Here is an 18930-nt window from a genome sequence, read left to right on the forward strand (position 1 = left end):
CAGGTGAGGGAGAGACTGGGGTCAGAGGTCATCCCAGTCACTAACTGACACTGAGTCAGCAGAGAGGACACGGAGGAAGCCTAAACAGAGACAGACTGAAGGTGTCCCTCATGACAAGTGGGTCTACAAAAAACAAAAAAAACACTTCATTCTTCACTATTAAGAATGAAACTGAAACTGTGCTGATGGCAGAGATGAAACAGACAGGCAACACTGGGCAACACTAAAGCAGCAAGCTTCTCCGTGATCATGTTCCATACTGCGAGTAAATTCCAACCCCAAAATCGAGAGTCCACTCCACATACCAACATTCCATTCCATTCCATATACTGAGATTCTAATGCAGTGAGATTCCACTTAACAGTGAAAAATTCCATTAAATTCCTATCCTCGTGAGAAATTCCACTCCACAGTTTGCTTAAATCACACATACCATGAGATTCCACTCTTGCATGGGGTCTTCTAATAAGCTGTGCATTCAACAGCTTGTTTCATATTCAGCACCAGCCCCACATCCTTAAATGTTCTGACTCATGCAGAATACGTTTCTCTCCTGTACGAGTGTCTAGGGCAGGACAAGCTGTCTCTACACCTTGCAGTGAGGAACATTCAGCATGCTGATGACTGTTGTGGAGATGGGCAGCATAGAGATGGTGACATTCGCACTGCTGCGACATTCCTTGACACAACAGCTCGGTGTCCCCCAAGCCACAACCCAGTGCCATGCTGTTCCTGTCAGGTTTGCCATTAGAGCCCAAACAATGCATCCAACAGCGTTTTTTTTTTTTTTCCTGCAAGGGCTCCAGAGTTTCAGCTCTCTTAAAAAAAGCTTACGGATATGCACTGTGTGAGACTGAGGCGAACCGTTTTTTTTTTTGTGTGTATTCCGGGCCCTCTTAATTACATCACATGTGCCAAAAAAAACTTTTAAAGCTGTCTACCGTTTCCTGAAGAGGAGAAAACAAATGTCTTAAATCACGCGTGCAGACGTGTGCTCACAGGGACAACAAATAAGCTCCCTCACGTACAGACTTCCAAAAATTCACCCAAGCGTGCCGCTCCCTTCTTTAAGGGTGGATCGCTAAAAAAGGGACCATCGTTTGTGAACACTCGGCATCACGTTCGTTTATTCGTAAGAATAAACGGATGACATCAAACGAATGCAGGTGCGGAGCAAGCAACTGGACTCGAACAGCCAATGAGAGCAGGGTGTAGGGGGGACCGATGGGACGATGTTAAACTGACCCGCACTTACCCACTCCCCTTTCACCTCCAGGACGAGAGCACGCGGGTGGGAGAGATACAGGGGGTTAGTACCTGGACACCCTGCCTGGGTGGAGCACAGTCAACCCCCTACACCTTAAGGGCTGCGGGCTCGTCAGATATACGCCTAACACACCACCATTTTAACTTTAAAACTATGCAAGTGATGAAATAATGGCAGCAGCAAATGTGCTTATTGTGTTTTGTTACTAAAATAGGATGACAAGCTGTAGTGTGACGTCATGTTCTGTTTTGCAAGTACAGGACTGTAATGCTGACACACACAGCTGTAACAGCAGGTATCCTAGGCCTCTACTATGCCCTAACACTTTAGTGTTGATTAGTTTCAAACTGAAGTCAATTACATTAGATGAATCAGATTAGTGGTCAGTACTGATTACGTATGTAACTTCATCTGCTTTGTAACAGTTTGCACTTTCCTTTGCACTTCTACCAAAGCACGTTTTACTAAAAGCTATGGTTCAGTTCTCATAATATGCAGTACGTATCCAATCTTCTATGCTTCTCCAAATGTATTCTATGGATTTTTAAAGCAAATTTGTTAGTAGAACTTTTAAATGATGTGTGTTATCGGTGTTAATCGCAAGTGTTGCTAATGAGAGTAAACGACAAGAAATGGTGTTAGCACAGAGCATTCCATTGTTTCAGTCTGTATTCAGGCAGGTTTGGCTGTGTAAGGCTTGGTGTCAGTCCTGGTTGGGTGTTTTTATATGGGTGAAGCCCTGGACTACAGAGCTCCTCTCTCTACAGGCCACGCCTCTTACCATGACGATGTCACCGGGTTGGATGGTGATCTCATCGTGACTGCGCGCTTCAAAGGGGTACAGTGTTTTGTAGAAGACCACCTTCACTTTGTCCTGGGTGAAGCCTGACACAGGGACCTTCTCTGTAAGAGACAAGCCCATAACACAGATCTCACTGCTGCCACACATCTGACCATACACACACAGACACACACACACGCGCACACACACACACACATAAACACAAACCCTACCATGCACACACACACACACACACACACACACACACATACTTACGAACCTTACCATGCGCACACACACACACACACACATACACACATACACACCTGACCACACACACACACACACACGCACAAACCTTAAAATGCACACACAAACACACACACAGTTGCAAGCAGGCATGCAAGCACCCACACACAATACAGACGCGCACACAGACACACAAGACACACACACACAGACAAGACACAAACTGACACACCCACCTCCCGTAGGCCAGGGCGACTGAGCCGCTGGCTTGCCAGCCTCCGGGGTCTGCATGAAGAGCTTGTTCAGCTTGTCCTGCATGTCGTTTTTGCTCTGCCCGTCCTCCGCCGCCACCCGCGTCATCCAGGCCTGCGAGGGCAGGGTGGGGGGCTCCTCCCCACCTGGCTCCCCCCACACGGACGACCCGCCATCTCCCACAGGCTCTAACCTGAGGAGGGCCAAAGTAGAGGGTCACCTACTCACATCCCACAGCCTGACCGCGGCGCCGTGACAAACGTCGCCCCCTGCTGGCGCACACGCTCACCTGCTCTCCTGTGAGTCCGGGGCCCTGCTCTCCAGCTCCGGCTCCGGCGCCTCCGCTTCCAGCTCCTTCTGCTTCAGCCTCTGCTGCTTGTTGTGGATCTCCCTCAGCTCCTGCAGTGCAGTGTGGGATAGCGGATAGAGGGGAGAGGTACGTTGAGGGGGGTTTGGGGATACCCGGGGGGGCTCCGCCGTGCACAGCAAGGCCTCCACCATCACTCCATGCAAGCGGCATAATCTAGAGTAAGACTGTGTGCACGCCATCCTTCCGTCGGCCACGGTTTGGACCGGACTGAGAGGATGTCAGCAGACTGCACTTGTGAGCAGAGGGTGAAGGTTTGAATCCTACGTGGAGAAAAAGCTCATGTACTCTAAAAAGCCACGTATGGAATTTCCCCACCAAACTTCCTGCAACTTCCAGTTTCTTCACCAAATTTAATAAATTAAAACTGTGAGAAAGTAAGTAATGTCAGGTAAAACAGAATGTGCGCATGTGGCCTAATAGCATGCTATTTTGTACCTTTGCTTCATAAGTTGCTCTCAGTAACAGCATCTGCCAGATTTAATGTGACTGGACAACCTGAGTGTTTTTTCTGTTCTGTTTTTTTTCCAGCCTAAAGATATTATGCGAGAGGGCAATGCAGTATAAAAAGGCCATTCTTAATTTTCCTGTATCCAAGATAATACTGCTGACGATACCCTTTGTGGAAAATGTAATGAGAAAGCGAGAGAGCGAGACAGAAAAACAGACAAAGGAAACTGAGAAAGAGGAGACAGGAAAGAGAGGAACCTTCTGACTTGTGTAGACTGCTAAATGAGGGAAGAGCAGATGACTCTCTATTCTGAATTAACAGTTGTATCTAAGCCTTTGATTGTAGCAGTATTACAATAAAACTACATTTATGAGCATGCAACAGTAATGATCCTTTTAGCTTGTGTCTGGCTAAACCAAAAATACAACTATTACTAAGTAAAAGGTGAATAATTCCAATGGTGCAATTAGCAAGCTGTTGTATATGGTGCATTGATTATTCACTCAAAGTTAAAAAATCAAAATACGGAATACTTAGACAATCACACACACAACTGAAGTGGAATGCTTTCAATCCAAATCACTCCAGGCAATCACACCGCAGATACAGCGCACAGTGCAGAACTGACACAGCACACCGCAGCCACATCAAAACCACGAGAGCCTATGCGTTACACCGCCTAACTCCACACTCTGTTCAGATTTACAGGAAACTGGGGCAGGCTTGGAGAGAAGATGATTTAGGACGTAAATAACAAACAAACCTAAGTCAGAGCTTTTTGTATAACCGATCAGGCCGCCAGTGAAGGTGCTGAGGGCTGCTGGCACAGCGTGTTTATGCACTTTCAGACCTGCGTTAAATGCGTTCTTGCCTTCGTTTCAGGCAGGACCAGTGCGCTTCTCAGTCATGTTATCAGGGCTCCTGTGTTGCAGTTTCTGTGCTGTCACAGTCTGCATTTGCTGGCTACACACGGCCCGTGTGGCTTCCACTAAGCCCGTTTTCAGCAGCCCGTACATTTGAAGGCAATATGGATGGGGCACAACTTCAAGAAGAACGTCCCTCAGAACTGACCCAATACACAGTCTCTGTACAGAGACAGAGCCTTGGTACAGAAGGCCTCAGTACAGTTCAGAGACTCGACGAAGGATTTAAATGGAGTCCCTGTACAGTTTTGTCAAAGACAAAGACTTGGTAAAGGGTACTACTACTGACTGCTGAAAAGTCAATTTTCTTTGTTGCTGATATCTATGGTACAGTAGTGCATTCTTTGAAACATATAACCACAACTCCCAGGTGAGAGGTGGCAACTCTGGATTTGTGGCTGACGTATGGTAGTACGCTTGACTCCCCTTGTCTAGTTAGGTTGCACAAGTTAACTTGTGGTTGGGCTTGAATAGTGTTATGCTCATACTCACTGGTCTGGGAGTGTTGTTGGCCTGGTCTGACACTGTTGCTCATTCAGCTTGAATGGATACACTTCTCTTTGTGCTGGAAGTTGCTCTGGATCAGAGCATCTGCTAAATGAATGTAATGTAATGGATTTAGCCAGAGAACACAAGGCATTGGAGCCACTAACTGGAATGAGTTGGGAAGCATCCCTTTTGCTGCAAACCCAGAAGTAATAGGGGGAGGCGCAGCAAATGGCAGCCGGAAGGTCAAAGGGTGTGCTGAGGTGTTAGGTGGGGCACCTTCAGGTAAGAGTACTGCAAAATGCTGTGGATGGACAACAGTCCAACCCTGCTTTGTCCACCAGCCCCACAACTTGGAAGAGGCTGACGACCTGTGGTCAAGGGCGCGGCAACGGTGCCATTACTCATACACACCTCGAGGGTTGCAAAAGCACCCTCCTGTAAGACTACAGCTCAGCTCACATGTCATTTATCTGAAAAGCATGATGGTGGAACTTAACAGTTAAATAAAACAGTGTATCACACTTCTAATTAGGTTTTGAGAGCAGCTTGCTTCCTTGTTTTGTTTGTGTTGCTCGAGGGTACAAAGCATAAAGAAACTCAGGACATCTGCTTCTGTTAAATGGTGGACTTTTTCTGGAACCTGAAACTGAGACTGACAGAACCTCCCTTCACTCCAACCCCAATGCTGCAGCCGAGATCTTATGAACGCACAGTATGCTGTCCTTTAAGAAGCTACTAATGTTAAAAGACAAAAGTGCAACAGCATTACAGTATGACCTCCAGTCCAGATGCTCTGGATCGCTTTGTGACTAGGTGAACACAGAGTGCTGCCCTCTTGTGGTTCACTTTGTGAACACACAGTGCTGCCCTCTTGTGGATCACTCTCTCACTCTGAGTCTGGGAGAACACAGAGGGAGGACAGGGCTGCCAGACACAGCACAGATTGTGTCTACTCCCTTAACCATATGGTCCCACATTCCCCTTAACTTGAATCCATGGGGATGGATCTAGATGGAGCAGGTCTGGGCTCTGCTTACCACAATACAGACAAAGTGAGTATGAATCTCAGTGTGTGAGTATGGCAGCCTGTGAGTGCATCTTTCATCCAATATCCACTTGCTTTGGTTAGTTTAGCAAGCAAAATTCAAACAAGAAAAAAATTCATTCTTCTGTAAGGGTGCAGTAGTATGTTTCTGTCCAGCAAGGCAGCAGAGTCCGAGAGAGGCCGGTGGGCCGGCGGCTACCTGTCGCCCCCTCTGCTCCTCCAGAAGCAGCTCCAGACGCAGGGCCTCGATCCGGGCAGCGTGGGCCTCATAGAACTGCCCCAGAGACTGAGCCCAGGACGGGACGGGGCGGAACGCGGGGCGGGGGGGAGAGGGGCGAGGACAGCAAAGCCACAATCACAGGGCATGATGGCCGTGAGGTTGGGATGGGGGGGTGAGGAGGGGCGGGGGGGGGGGGTAGGTTGGTCACGGGATGCCAACAAGGAGGCGACAGAGAGCGAGCAACAGAAAGACAATGAGAGTAGAGCATCTGATCACGTGGAGCAAGCCTTTCACTGGCTCTCAGGGCCCAACGTCCTCTACCCAAACCCACCTTCACTCTGCCTACATTCTGCATCCATCACACAGATACATATGTATACACACACACAGACACACACAAAATGCAAAAAAAAAAAAACAGACAAAAAAAATACACACAAAAAAACACACAACGGCATGCAAGCATGCGCAGACACTCCCACTCACACACGCTCATACAGACATAAACAAACCGTGACACGTGCATGTATGGAGCGTTGCACAAAAACCGGCACGTACAACACAGATAAACCAACAGCACCACACAGGGTCACAGGCTACGGGCTCGTGCAGACACACAGAGCAGTTTGTGCTGCGCTCCGTGCTCAGTGCGGCTGTCTGGGGCTATCTGCCATCACCTCCAGTGCAGGGGAGCCGCGCAGCTTGTGGGAATGACACCTCGGCGCAGTCGCGCCGCTGAGGACGGAGTCAGTCTGTCACATCGCGGACCTCTGGGACCTCACTCTCGTTGTGATTACATTACTGTCACAAAGAGGCCGTCTGTAGCCTTTGTCAGTAAGTGACCTTGTTGGGGGCAGGCGGCTCATACGAGCTTATCTGTCGTGATTTCTGTGGCGGAAAGTCGATTGATGTACAAGTGGAACCCCTGGGCAAAACACCTGCCTATCACAGAATTGCTCTGCTCTGCTGAAAGCTAAGCAGAGAGCCAGTGGGGAACGTCTTATTATGCTGTGGTATGACTCTGTGTAGCTCAGCGGTCCGCGACGGTCTACCTTGAGCTGATTGTTGAAGGCGTCGATCTCCAGCAGTTTGGACCGCGTCTCCCGCTCCACCGTGTCCAGCTGCTCCCGCAGCTGCTGCCGGGTCGACTCCTTCACCTCCAGGGCTTTGCGCAGCGTCGTCAGGGAGTCCCCTGCAGGGGGGGGGATCAGTGACATCAGCGGGTTACGGAGTCGGAACCCCTCCAACAGAGCGTGGCAGCGCTCAAGCAGTAACATACACCCACACACAGTGACCACGGCAACATCATAGTAACTTTAACACTGCACTTCAAAGTGTCCCCTGTGATGTAATAATATCTAATGTTAAAAAATATAATGGAAAAAGTAACTGAAAACAGGTTAAGACATTTGTCTTAGTAGAGGGCAAATATTAATAGTTTGATTTATCCACATGTGGTACAAGTAATACACTTGTTTGGATGAACAATAATCAGGCGGTGAAGACCCATAACACCGCTACAACCCAGGTACAAAATGCTAGAGAATTCCACAGAGGTTAGCAGACTGTCCACATACAGGCCTAGGGAGCTAGGGGGTTTAACAGTTTAATGCTTGAGTGAGGCTTCATGAGCTCCACAAAGTGGAAATAGCCTACGCTGTCGCTCACTAATTTCCACTCACTACCAATCAAAAGATTTTGCCACGGGTAACAAAAATGAATGGTCCAATCAGTGAGCTGCTGATGGCACCTGGTAACTCCACATTTTCGGAGCTCATAAAGCCTCCATCTCTGTCACTACTTCACAGCGTGTGGTGGCTTATTCCTGTCCTGTCCTGGTTGTGGCAGCCGGTGGCAGCGTGCGGGACACTCACTGTGCAGGCTGTTCTGCTGGACCTGTTTCAGCTGGTCGTTCAGACACTGTTTCTCCGGGATCAGACGGCCCAGCCATTGCTGGGACTCCTGCAGACGAGATGAAGGACGACTCGTCAAGCAGAGGACATCCTGAACCTCTAACCCAGAGGAATGTATGACCGCTAGCAGGCCAATTGTGTGTGTGTGTATGTGTGTGTGTGTCTGTGTGTGTGTGTACACGCGTTTTGGCTCTGACCTGTCTTTTACTTAACTCCACTGTTTACTTGGTTTGGTATTTTTTACTACAATGATATGTTACAACTAAAGACTGCACTTGTGCCCCACAGGTAAACACATATTTCTATACAGACGGTCCCCGACTTACGATGGTGTGAAAGTGATACTCATCACTCGCGATGCTGGGCAGCAGCAGCGCCAGTCAGCCACACGATCACGAGGGTAAATAACCGATACTCAGTGTACTATGTTGCCAGCGTTTTTCGAATATTGTGTTTTCACATCCAGTATTCAATAAATTACATGAAATATTCAACACTTTATTATAAAATAGGCTTTGTGTTAGATGATTTTGCCCAACTAAATGTAAGTGTTCTGAGCACGTTTAAGGTAGGCTAGGCTAAGCTATGATGTTTGGTAGGTTAGATGTATTAAATGCATTTTCGACTTACGATGGGTTTATCAGGGCGTAACCCCATCGTCAGTCGAGGAGCATCTGTATATGTTTTACCACACTAAACACACATATTTATATAAAGGAATAAAGTGTATATATGTATATACACATATATACACATATAGATATATGTGTGTGTGTGTGTGTGTGTGTGTATACATTTTAAAATTAAATTTAAATTTATATTTGACTGCAATACATTTTGGGAAATGCACCAGAATACATGTACACAGAAAGCTAGCGAACGATCTTCTGGACCAACAGAGCCGGGGTAACCGCCTGGGACGAAATCCTAGCTCCTCCAACACCGTGCCGCCCCCGTACCTGCAGCTGCCTCTGGAGGTGCGTGATCTCGGCGATGCGCGTCTCGCGGGTCTTGTTGGTGCTCTCGATCTCGTGCCGCTGCGCCGACAGGCGGAAGCGGATGTCCTGGAGCTTCCCCTCCAGCTGCTGCTTCTTATCGTTCTGCGGGAGGGGGAAGAACAACGCGGAGAGGCCGAGTCATTCGCCTTTCAACGAAGGGAAGTGCAGCCAGCCTGAGATCACTTTAAGGTCATTCAAAGTGATGACCGTGCATCTTTTAAATCTGCAACTATTTTTCCTCAATCCAATGCGTATTTTTCAGTTTTCACAACCAGTATGATTCTAATTGTTTGTGACTTGCACAAACAGACTCTTTCCTGGTGTTTGAAATTTTTCCCAACGATGACTCCCTCTCATGGACCTGGGGTCTATATTACTAACACTGATAATAGATATGAATTACGTGTATGAATGAATGGTTGATTCTGATGTCTCTAAAGTGTGAGCCTGTATTAGTGGGTAACCGGGGTCTCCTTGTTACCAGGGCCTCCAGCTCGAACTCCAGCGTCTTCTTTCGGGCCTTGAGCAGCACGATGTTCTCCTGCTCGCGGTTCCTCTGGGTGAGCAGCTCCTGCCGCCGGTTCCTCTCCCACTCCAGCTGCCTCTGGCGCTCCAGCTCCCGCTTCGCCGCCTGGGGGGGGCACGGAGGAGCTCAGCACACCACACTCCACACACGCACACACATTGCACACACTGTCCCTCACAAACCAGCTCACTCAAGTACACAGTCCCTCCACGTGCACAGACGCATGCTCGCATTTGCAGGTTTATACAGGCCGTCCCTCTCTGACACACTTCGATCAACCTGCCCTCCCAACCTCCTCACCTCACTTTCTTCCAAATCTCCTGTTTGTCCTCACCACCCTCAACTCTCCTCAATTTCCTTGTCTCTCCCTCTCCTCCTCACCTCTCTTCCCCAGATCTCCCTGCATCTCTCACCCCCCCCCACCTCTCTCTTCTCAATCGCCTTGCATCTCTCCTTCGTACCTCCTTCCTCTCAATCTTGCAACTCTCTCTCACTTTATCTCCTCTTCACCTCTCTCCCCTCGATCTCCTCCAATCTCTCTCCCTCACCTCTCTCCTCTCGGTCTCCTTGCGCCTCTCTCTCTCTCCCCCTCACCTCTCTCCTCTCGATCTTCCTGCGTCTCTCCCCCCCTCACCTCTCTCCTCTCGGTCTCCTTGCGCCTCTCCCCCTCACCTCTCTCCTCTCGGTCTCCTTGCGCCTCTCCCCCTCACCTCTCTCCTCTCGATCTCCTTGCGCCTCTCCCCCTCACCTCTCTCCTCTCTGTCTCCTTGCGCCTCTCTCTCTCCCCCCCTCACCTCTCTCCTCTCGATCTCCTTGCGCCTCTCCCCCTCACCTCTCTCCTCTCGATCTCCTTGCGCCTCTCCCCCTCACCTCTCTCCTCTCGGTCTCCTTGCGCCTCTCCCCCTCACCTCTCTCCTCTCGGTCTCCTTGCGCCTCTCCCCCTCACCTCTCTCCTCTCGGTCTCCTTGCGCCTCTCCCCCTCACCTCTCTCCTCTCGGTCTCCTTGCGCCTCTCCCCCTCACCTCTCTCCTCTCGATCTCCCTGCGCCTCTCCTCCTCCCTCTGCCTCTCCAGCTCCCTCTGCTTCTCCAGCTGCTTCTCCAGCTCCTGCTGGCGGCGTCTCTCCTGCTCCAGACGCTCCCGCTCCTTCCGCTCCTGCTCCTGCCTCTCCAGCGTGGCCAGCCTCTCCTGCTCCTTCCTCTGCTGCTCCAGCAGGGCCTGCCGCCGCTTCTCCAGCTCCAGGTTCCCCCGCTCGAAGTTCTCCCGCTTCTTGTCCTCGAACGTCACTGAGGAAAAGAGGAACAGAGAATGAGTCCGGGCGCAGGTTGTACGTAAACACTACCGCCACTCCAGGTCCCTGTTGGTAAACTATAGATAAAATGCTATGCACTTGCTTAAGAAAATTAAATATTAACATTGCGTTACTGGTATTTGGCAGACACTCTTATCCAGAGCGACTTCAGTTACCATTTTTTCACATTACCCATTTACATAGCTGGATATTTACTGAGGTAATTCTGGGTTGAGTACCTTTCCCAAAGGTACAACAGTAGTGCCCAGGCAGGGATTCAAACTGGCAACCTTTCAGTTACGAGTCTTGCTCATTACCACTATGCTACACTGTCACAGATTTCTGTACCTGATGCCTGAACATCTGAGCCCATGGTGAAAGCGGAGATGATGTAATAAAATTCTTCTTGATTCCGGTGACCCCCGACCCCTGACCCCCGACCCCTGACCCCTGCCCCTTACCTGGCAGCTTCTTATCTGCGTTCTGTTGTTCCTCCTCCTCCGGCTCCTCTGATACCCGCTGGTCGACCACGTGCAGGCTGGCCACCGAGATCCCGCTGCCTGAGCGGACTCTTCTGGACGGGCGAGAGTAATCAACACAGAAATCACAGTCACGCACGATAATGCGCTCAAGACCCCGGTCACACTGCTGTCGTGCATGCCAACAGGCTGCGTCAATCAACACAAAAATCACCGTCACATTGACACTGACAGACAAGAGCAACGTTCCTACGGTCAGACAGTAGACAAGAGTAATCAACTCAAAATTTACTGTCACAGATACACAAACAAAGGCAATGTACTAAAAAAAGAGTCACATACGCTGATGTGCATTAGTTATCAAGTCAGAATCACGGTCACACACATGCAAGAGACACACAAATCAACTAAAAATCAGTCGCGCCAACAAAAAAACAACACTCGGCAGTCTGACCAGTAGGGGGCGCTCACACTCCACCGCACAGCGAGGCGGACGTCGTTTCCTCACCTGAAGGTCGGGGGAATGAGGTCGGGGGGCAGGACCGGGGGCAGCGGCAGGCCGGACATGGCCATGTCGATCAGGTGCATGGCCAGGATGAACTCCTCCGCCGTCAGCTTCCCGTCCTGATCGATGTCCGACAGGTTCCTGCAGCACAGGGACAGACAGAAGGCCGTCTCTACCCGAGCTCATCACATTCCCGGGATTCTTGGGATGCGTGGGAAGTGCGTCAGGTTAGCAGTGCGGAGCAGCGGTCGGTGCGGAGGAGTCCGGACGCCAGCTGTATGCAGCTGTGTGCGTTTTCTTTTCATGCTGGATTGGGATCTCACCAGATGGACGCCAGCTGGGCTTGTGGTAAACTGGACTGCATCAAGATGGTTCTCGCTTGAGGCCCTACAAAGATGATATGTAGAAAAGAAACACAGATATTTAGAGATATCTAATGATTAAAATAACAGAGCAACCTGTCATGCAAACATCAGCGAGAGCAAACCTTACCCACCCTCGGCAGCCACATCAAAGTTCAACCCAACTTAACACTCACACGCACCACACGGAAGCAGCAAGGTGAATTAACGTGTATAAAGCAACATGTGGTGTGATGATATGTACAATAATTAATGAATGTGATGTAATAATGTAAGACAGCCAAGAGAGGATGCCACCGTACCTTGGCTTCCCTTGTCTAGTCAGGTTGCACAAGTTAACATAGGGTAGGGCTTGAGTAGTGTTATGCTCTCACTCACTGGACTGGGAGTGTTGTTAGCCTGGTCTCACACTGTCTGCTACACGATGCGATGTCATGTAATTTAATGTACCTGTGAGGTGTCCGCTCATCATCTTGTCGTGGCTGTTGAACAGCTGGCGGTACTTTAGCCGGGAGGACTGCGGGACGGCCCAGTCTGTAGGCGGCGGCGCTGCCGGGGCACTGGGGGTGGGGGGAGGGTTAGAGAGAGACACAAGGTTAAAGGCCGAACCTCTGAGACTCCTACACGGTACACCAGGAAAGGAGATGTTCCAGAATCCAATCACGCACTGCGGAGACCAAACAAAAACATTTCCAAATGTGTTTTTCTTTCCTCACAAGCAAGCAAGCTTTGAACCTGGCCTGCTAGGTCAACAACATGGATGCTGTTTTTGTCAAAACTTAAACCTGCAGTGTTAACAGTACAGCAGTAACGTCCCTGTGGAGACAGTAGAACAAGACAGCAAACTGTTGTCCAGAGAGCACAGGATTTTAAGAGCAGTTTTCCAGAGTAATCATCATGACTAAATTATCTTAAGGAATGTTCCCATGGTCTGTGCCGGGTGCTGTTCTGAGTTTTAGCGTGGAAAAAGCTCTGTTTCACTTCCGTCAGCTGTTTCAGTCTCGTGCAGATTGCAAAACAGCAGCCATCTTCAAAAAGAGCCTGTTTCAGACCCCAAATCAAATCAGGATAATCAAATGCAGTTCAGTCAAACCCATTATAGCTCCACCATCTCAAACATGTCGCCACAGCATAAAAACAAGTAAAAAAAAAACTTACAAAAAGAAGCTCATATTGAAAGCTCGGTCCCATGCAAATTCGTCCATTTCTCCACTCTTCGTAAAAGATCTCTTTGTTTCCTACAGGACGCTTTTATCTCTAATGGGGGGATCGCAGTCCCCCCCCCGATGTCCTAATCTCACCCTTACAGAGTGCTCACTGCGTCTGCCTGCACAGCATCATGGGAGGAAGTCATGCGCTGGTGTTACAGTTGTTACGTGTGCGCGTCTCTCACTGTCACAATCAACAGCCGGAAGAGAGGCGTGACTGCTGAGGAAGCAGAGGGCAAACAGCAGCCTCAGCACGAGAGGCAGAACCTGCGCGCGCACACACACACACACACACACGCGCGCGCACACACACACACACACACACACGCACGCACGCGCACACATACATACATATATGAACACACACACACACACACACACACACACACACACACGCACGCACGCACGCGCGCACACACACACACACGCACGCACGCACGCGCGCGCACACATACATACATATATGAACACACACACACACACACACACACACACACACACACACACACACACACACACACGCGCACACGCACACACATACGCACGCACATACGCACGCACATACGCACGCACACACACACACACGCAGACCCCGGCAGACACATACACACATACATACATGAACACACACACACACGCGCACACACACACACACACGCACGCGCGCACACACACACACACACACGCACACGCACGCACGCGCACACATACATACATATATGAACACACACACACACACACACACACACACACACACACACACACACACACACACGCACGCGCGCACACACACACACACGCACGCGCACACATACATACATATATGAACACACACACACACACACACACACACACACACACACACACACACACGCACGCACGCGCACACACACACACACACACACACGCACACGCACACGCACACGCACGCACATACGCACGCACATACGCACGCACACACACACACACGCAGACCCCGGCAGACACATACACACATACATACATGAACACACACACACACGCGCACACACACACACACACGCACGCGCGCACACACACACACACACACGCACACGCACGCACGCGCACACATACATACATATATGAACACACACACACGCACACACATACACAGCAGGGATGCGGACCACTTGTCCATCATGGTTAACAGCAGCCCGGCATTCCACTGGGTTAGGTCTGCCACTGTCAGAAGCCCCTGGGAATGGAGGAGCGCTCACCTGGGCGTCTCAAACGACTGTCCCTTCTGCAACTTGACACTGGAGCGGTTGAAAGAGGAGCTTTTGTTTAGCGCCGTGGCTGAGAGACAGAAATCACAAAGGGGTCACTGTACTTCCTACCACAATGCTTTAATGGCAATTCTCTTAAACACTCAGCATGCATTCCGCCTCACATACTGTAATATTCTCTAACAAAAATTAATATTTTCATAAGACAAAAGAACACAAACACTTCTGAATATCTTTTTATAAACGGTAATGCAACACACTCTCTTTACTACCTTAATGGCGTAGCAGCACCCATCCCCAAAAAAGGGAGAGAGGGTATGCGTAGGGGAGAGCACAGCTTTAATATTTTCAACCACTAGGGGGCATAAAAGGGCATACCTGGGTGTGTGAAGCCGGGCAGGGGCTGGATCATGGCGGGTGCTCCGTTGGCCATGGGGGGCACAGGCGGGGGCACTGATGACACGAGAGGGGGGGACATGCCCACCCCTGCTAGAGGAGGGAGGGGCACAGGGGGTACCCCTGGGAGGTTTGGCATCGGGGGCATACCTCCCATAGCTGCAAAGAGGTGCAGAAAGTGGTAGAGTTAAAAACATAAACTCTGTCCCTCCATCACCGCGCACACACACACAAAAGGAATACATTACTCACAATAATTACAATAATAATAATAATAATAATAATTATAAAATGTATGGAGGAAGCACACATTGTCATTCATTAAGACCTTAACAGCTTTCGCAGGCACAAACACACACACACACACACACACCACACACAAACACACACAAACACACACACACGCACACACACACACACACACACACACGCACTCACACACACGCACACAAACACACACACACGCACACACGCACACACACACACACACACACGCACACACGCACACACACACAGACACACACACACACACACACACAGACACACACACACGCACACGCACACACACACACGCACACACACGCACACACACACAGACACACACACACGCACACGCACACACACACACGCACACACACGCACACACACACACACGCACACACACGCACTCACACACACACACACGCACACACACACACACACGCACGTGCGCACACTGCTGTGATTCTCAGAGTCTCTCTCAATTCACCTCCAATTACAGATTTTTAACAGTAGCCAATCATAAAGGAGATATCAATCAGTAAACTCTGCCTCCCTGTCAGCTGCTCCTCCCAGGTTTTAAGACTGTACTGTATGAATCACTCTTTCTGGTAAGGGTGGGTTATTAACTCTTTACAGTGCAGACGAAGAGTCTATGGCACGGATACGCAATGCTTAAGTGACGCTGCTATTTTAAGCATGATCCTCAACACGTTTTGGCTCTGTGACCTCCCCAGGCGGCCTGACATCCCTACCGAAGGGCGGGGCCGGGGGCAGGGCGATGGGCGGCTGCTTCATGGCGGGGGGCAGCGAGGGGGGCAGAGGGTGCCCCTGCAGCTTCAGCTTGATCAGCTTCATGGCGATGGAGAACTCGTGGATGTCCATCTTCCCATCGTTGTTCATGTCAGCCAGGGCCCTGCACAAGTGCAGGAGAGAGAGAGAGAGAGAGAGAGAGAGAGAGAGAGAGAGAGAGAGAGAGAGAGAGAGAGAGAGAGGGACAGAGAGGAGAGAGATGTAGAGAGACAGAAGGGGAGGTAGGGGAAAGCAAGGTAGAGAGGGAAAGGAGAAAGAGGCAGGATAGGGAAGAGAGGGAGAGGTAAAAAGTAAAGAGAGAGGGAAGAATGTTACAAGATGGAGGAGGCAGAAAGAAAAGCAGATAGGATGAGGATGTGGAAGGGATGCCCCCAGGCTAACAGAACAGTGACGCAAAGTACACCAACACAACACCAGACACGCACATTAGCAGGCCCTTCAGAGCCTCCTCCTGTCTGGAAACAGGGACCTGCCTCACAACAGGAGCAGGTCCAAACCGCCTCGTACAAATCGATTCAATCATTAATGAGCAAAAACAACAGGAGAAGGAACACCCATATTTGCGAGAGAGAGCAGGCAATCTGGACTGTGTCTGCCTGTGATAGGATCACACAGTAAACTGCCTTATATGTCATGATGAGCAGTGACGGCACATAAACCGCTTCACGTCAGCCAGGGCTGGGAGCGCAGCGCTAATCTGATCAGAGAGGGGGCTGTTACAGGCTGGCTACGCCACAGGCGCTCAGCGTAAGGACACGGGCCAGGGCAGGAGTGTTCACATGGCGGCGTGAGCAGCGAGCCGTGACCTCACCGACCGCACCGCTAGACTCCTATATACAGACAAGCGCGTCCCCGTTTAACTTCCGGCGGACTCGGTTTTCCATCTTCGCTGAGTGAAGTGGGTTCGTGCTGCGGAGGGCGATGTCCGTTAACGGTCCGTAACGAGACGCTTACCATATCTGTGCGAGGATGGGAGGAGGCAGGCCGGACTGGAGGAAGAAGTTCCTGGCCTGGTCGCCTGTGGAGTGAGGGAGAGAAAAAGAAGAGATTCACACAAAGAGCATTCACACGTGACCACAGAGCAACCGCACCGAGAGAGTGTCAACCACAGACACCCACAGCGGCCTCCCCCAAAATACATATAGGGCTCCTTTCAACGTGTATTTCAAACAGCACAGATACCAAAAGGCCTAAAAAAAAGCACAGTGCTCATTATAATACGCCCTTCTAACTGCGAAAACATCGTGAGTGTGCACCATTGCTCCACAGTAAACCACTGTAAGCTGTTCTCTCTGACTGCAGCCCACAGCACCCCTGTAGAAATGAAGTGCTCCTCAAATGCACCTCTGTAAGACACAGACCCTCTTAAAAGGTAATTTGTCAGAGTGAAGCAACAGGAACAAAAAAGAAAAGCTTTTCAAGCTAACTTCTGCAAGGGTCTCTTATAGCAGTTGTCTAGAAAATTAAACAATTAAAAAAAACCAGGCCAGGATTTTGCATGAACACTGACAGGTGTTTTAAAAGTACCTGGAGGTGAGGGACCCCAGAGACCCATCATGACCCTAACGCTGCTATTCAACTCAACGGTAGTCAGCTTGTCTGTCAGCTCCCTTATGCATATCTGGCTCTCTTATGAACAAATTAGCCCTGCACTACTGTTCAGGTCCCTCTGGATAAGAGCATCCGCTGAACGCTACTTTTACGATGTAAATTTAAATCCTCAGAATTGAAATCCTTCCAGATTACTTCCAAAGACCTTACAAGTAAGTGTCATTCTCCACTAAGATCCATGTGTTAAATGATAAGGTAAGGTGCTGGTTTTAAGGTGCTGCTTTTGTTGAAGAGACACCCTGTAGGGTCACTGTACAGAGCATCTTTCACGCTTCAGTGGTGCCCCAGAGCTGCTGTTTATTCAGGGAAAACCGTCCCATCGGGGTAAGAAGGGGCAGGCAAGCGAAACGAAACACACCACAGGGAAACAGGAAGTGCCCTCCCCATCTCTATCTTTCCATTCAGCACAAAGAGATCCCTCCGCTCAAGGAAGCCCGCAACACCAGCTGCTCTCCACATTATCGCCTCCCCATTTCAACAGCAAGATGCCCTCTGTGCTAACTGGACAACCACATGCCACACCATGCGTAGGGAGCACTCTGGTGCAACACAACACAGCGATGCTTCATCCAGGCACCCAGGTGGCGCTCTTCACTGCAATGCAGTTTGAAATCCTTCACATGGGGTGCAAGGCGTGGTGTTGGCACAGCTCCTTATCGCTGTTGTTACCGGCAGCACAGGCTAAGGAAAAACAGCACGCTGACCTGTGATGAAGCCGGCGGGGGTGGGGGCCAGGCTGTGGAACTGCTGGTCATGTTTGGCCCGCTCGTCTACGGAGATGACCCAGGCATCCAGACCCCCTAAAACGGGCAGAGAGAGGCCGTCGGTAAGCAGCAACACAACATTCGGCTGAAGAGGTTATTGTCGTTATGGGTTACTGTAATCAGCGGTATTATGATGTCCTGCTGTGTTTCGCTGCAATTAAAGATGGCATATGAGTCAGAGTGGCAATGAATGGGTTAAGAGAATGACCTCACAGAGCGCAGATCCCCTCATTGACCCCCCCCCCCCCCCCCAGAGGTGTTGTACACCAGAGCTCATCACTTTGCCCTGCTGCACGTGCACATTTATAACTCATCCATAGAGCAAACCCTGCTGATTCACTGTGTGCTAAATGAAGCAGGAGAAAATGACATTAAAATGTCAGCCACAACACAAAGGACACAAGGAGCTCGGGTCAGCGCCCTCTGGGTCTCAGTGCGTGTGCGTGTCTCTGTGCGGGTCAGTGCGTGTGGCTGCCTGTCATGTCCTTTGTCACAGGGAGGCAGGTACACTGCAGA

General features: G+C 50.1%; 1 protein-coding gene across 4 annotated transcripts in view; it reads right to left on the reverse strand.

Annotated features, from left to right (window-relative positions):
- itsn1 (intersectin 1 (SH3 domain protein)) overlaps window positions 1–18930 on the reverse strand; it is a 53036-nt gene that overhangs the window by 17194 nt on the left and 16912 nt on the right. For 2 of the 4 annotated variants that reach the window (XM_036544822.1, XM_036544820.1), the window contains 18 exons: window positions 18355–18450; window positions 16994–17057; window positions 15982–16142; window positions 14951–15127; window positions 14564–14642; window positions 12568–12677; window positions 12079–12142; window positions 11759–11896; window positions 11233–11345; window positions 10504–10766; window positions 9437–9586; window positions 8917–9057; window positions 7919–8006; window positions 7097–7236; window positions 2839–2948; window positions 2534–2742; window positions 2049–2170; window positions 1256–1270 (listed from right to left, as the gene is read on the reverse strand). In XM_036544822.1, the coding sequence (XP_036400715.1) occupies window positions 1256–1270; window positions 2049–2170; window positions 2534–2742; window positions 2839–2948; window positions 7097–7236; window positions 7919–8006; window positions 8917–9057; window positions 9437–9586; window positions 10504–10766; window positions 11233–11345; window positions 11759–11896; window positions 12079–12142; window positions 12568–12677; window positions 14564–14642; window positions 14951–15127; window positions 15982–16142; window positions 16994–17057; window positions 18355–18450 (2240 nt within the window). The remainder of the gene's footprint in view (window positions 1–1255; window positions 1271–2048; window positions 2171–2533; window positions 2743–2838; window positions 2949–7096; window positions 7237–7918; window positions 8007–8916; window positions 9058–9436; window positions 9587–10503; window positions 10767–11232; window positions 11346–11758; window positions 11897–12078; window positions 12143–12567; window positions 12678–14563; window positions 14643–14950; window positions 15128–15981; window positions 16143–16993; window positions 17058–18354; window positions 18451–18930) is intronic. The other 2 variants (XM_036544823.1, XM_036544821.1) reach the window with 1 other exon arrangement.

The sequence above is a fragment of the Megalops cyprinoides genome, chromosome 14, assembly GCF_013368585.1.
Source record: "Megalops cyprinoides isolate fMegCyp1 chromosome 14, fMegCyp1.pri, whole genome shotgun sequence".
NCBI lineage: Eukaryota > Metazoa > Chordata > Actinopteri > Elopiformes > Megalopidae > Megalops > Megalops cyprinoides.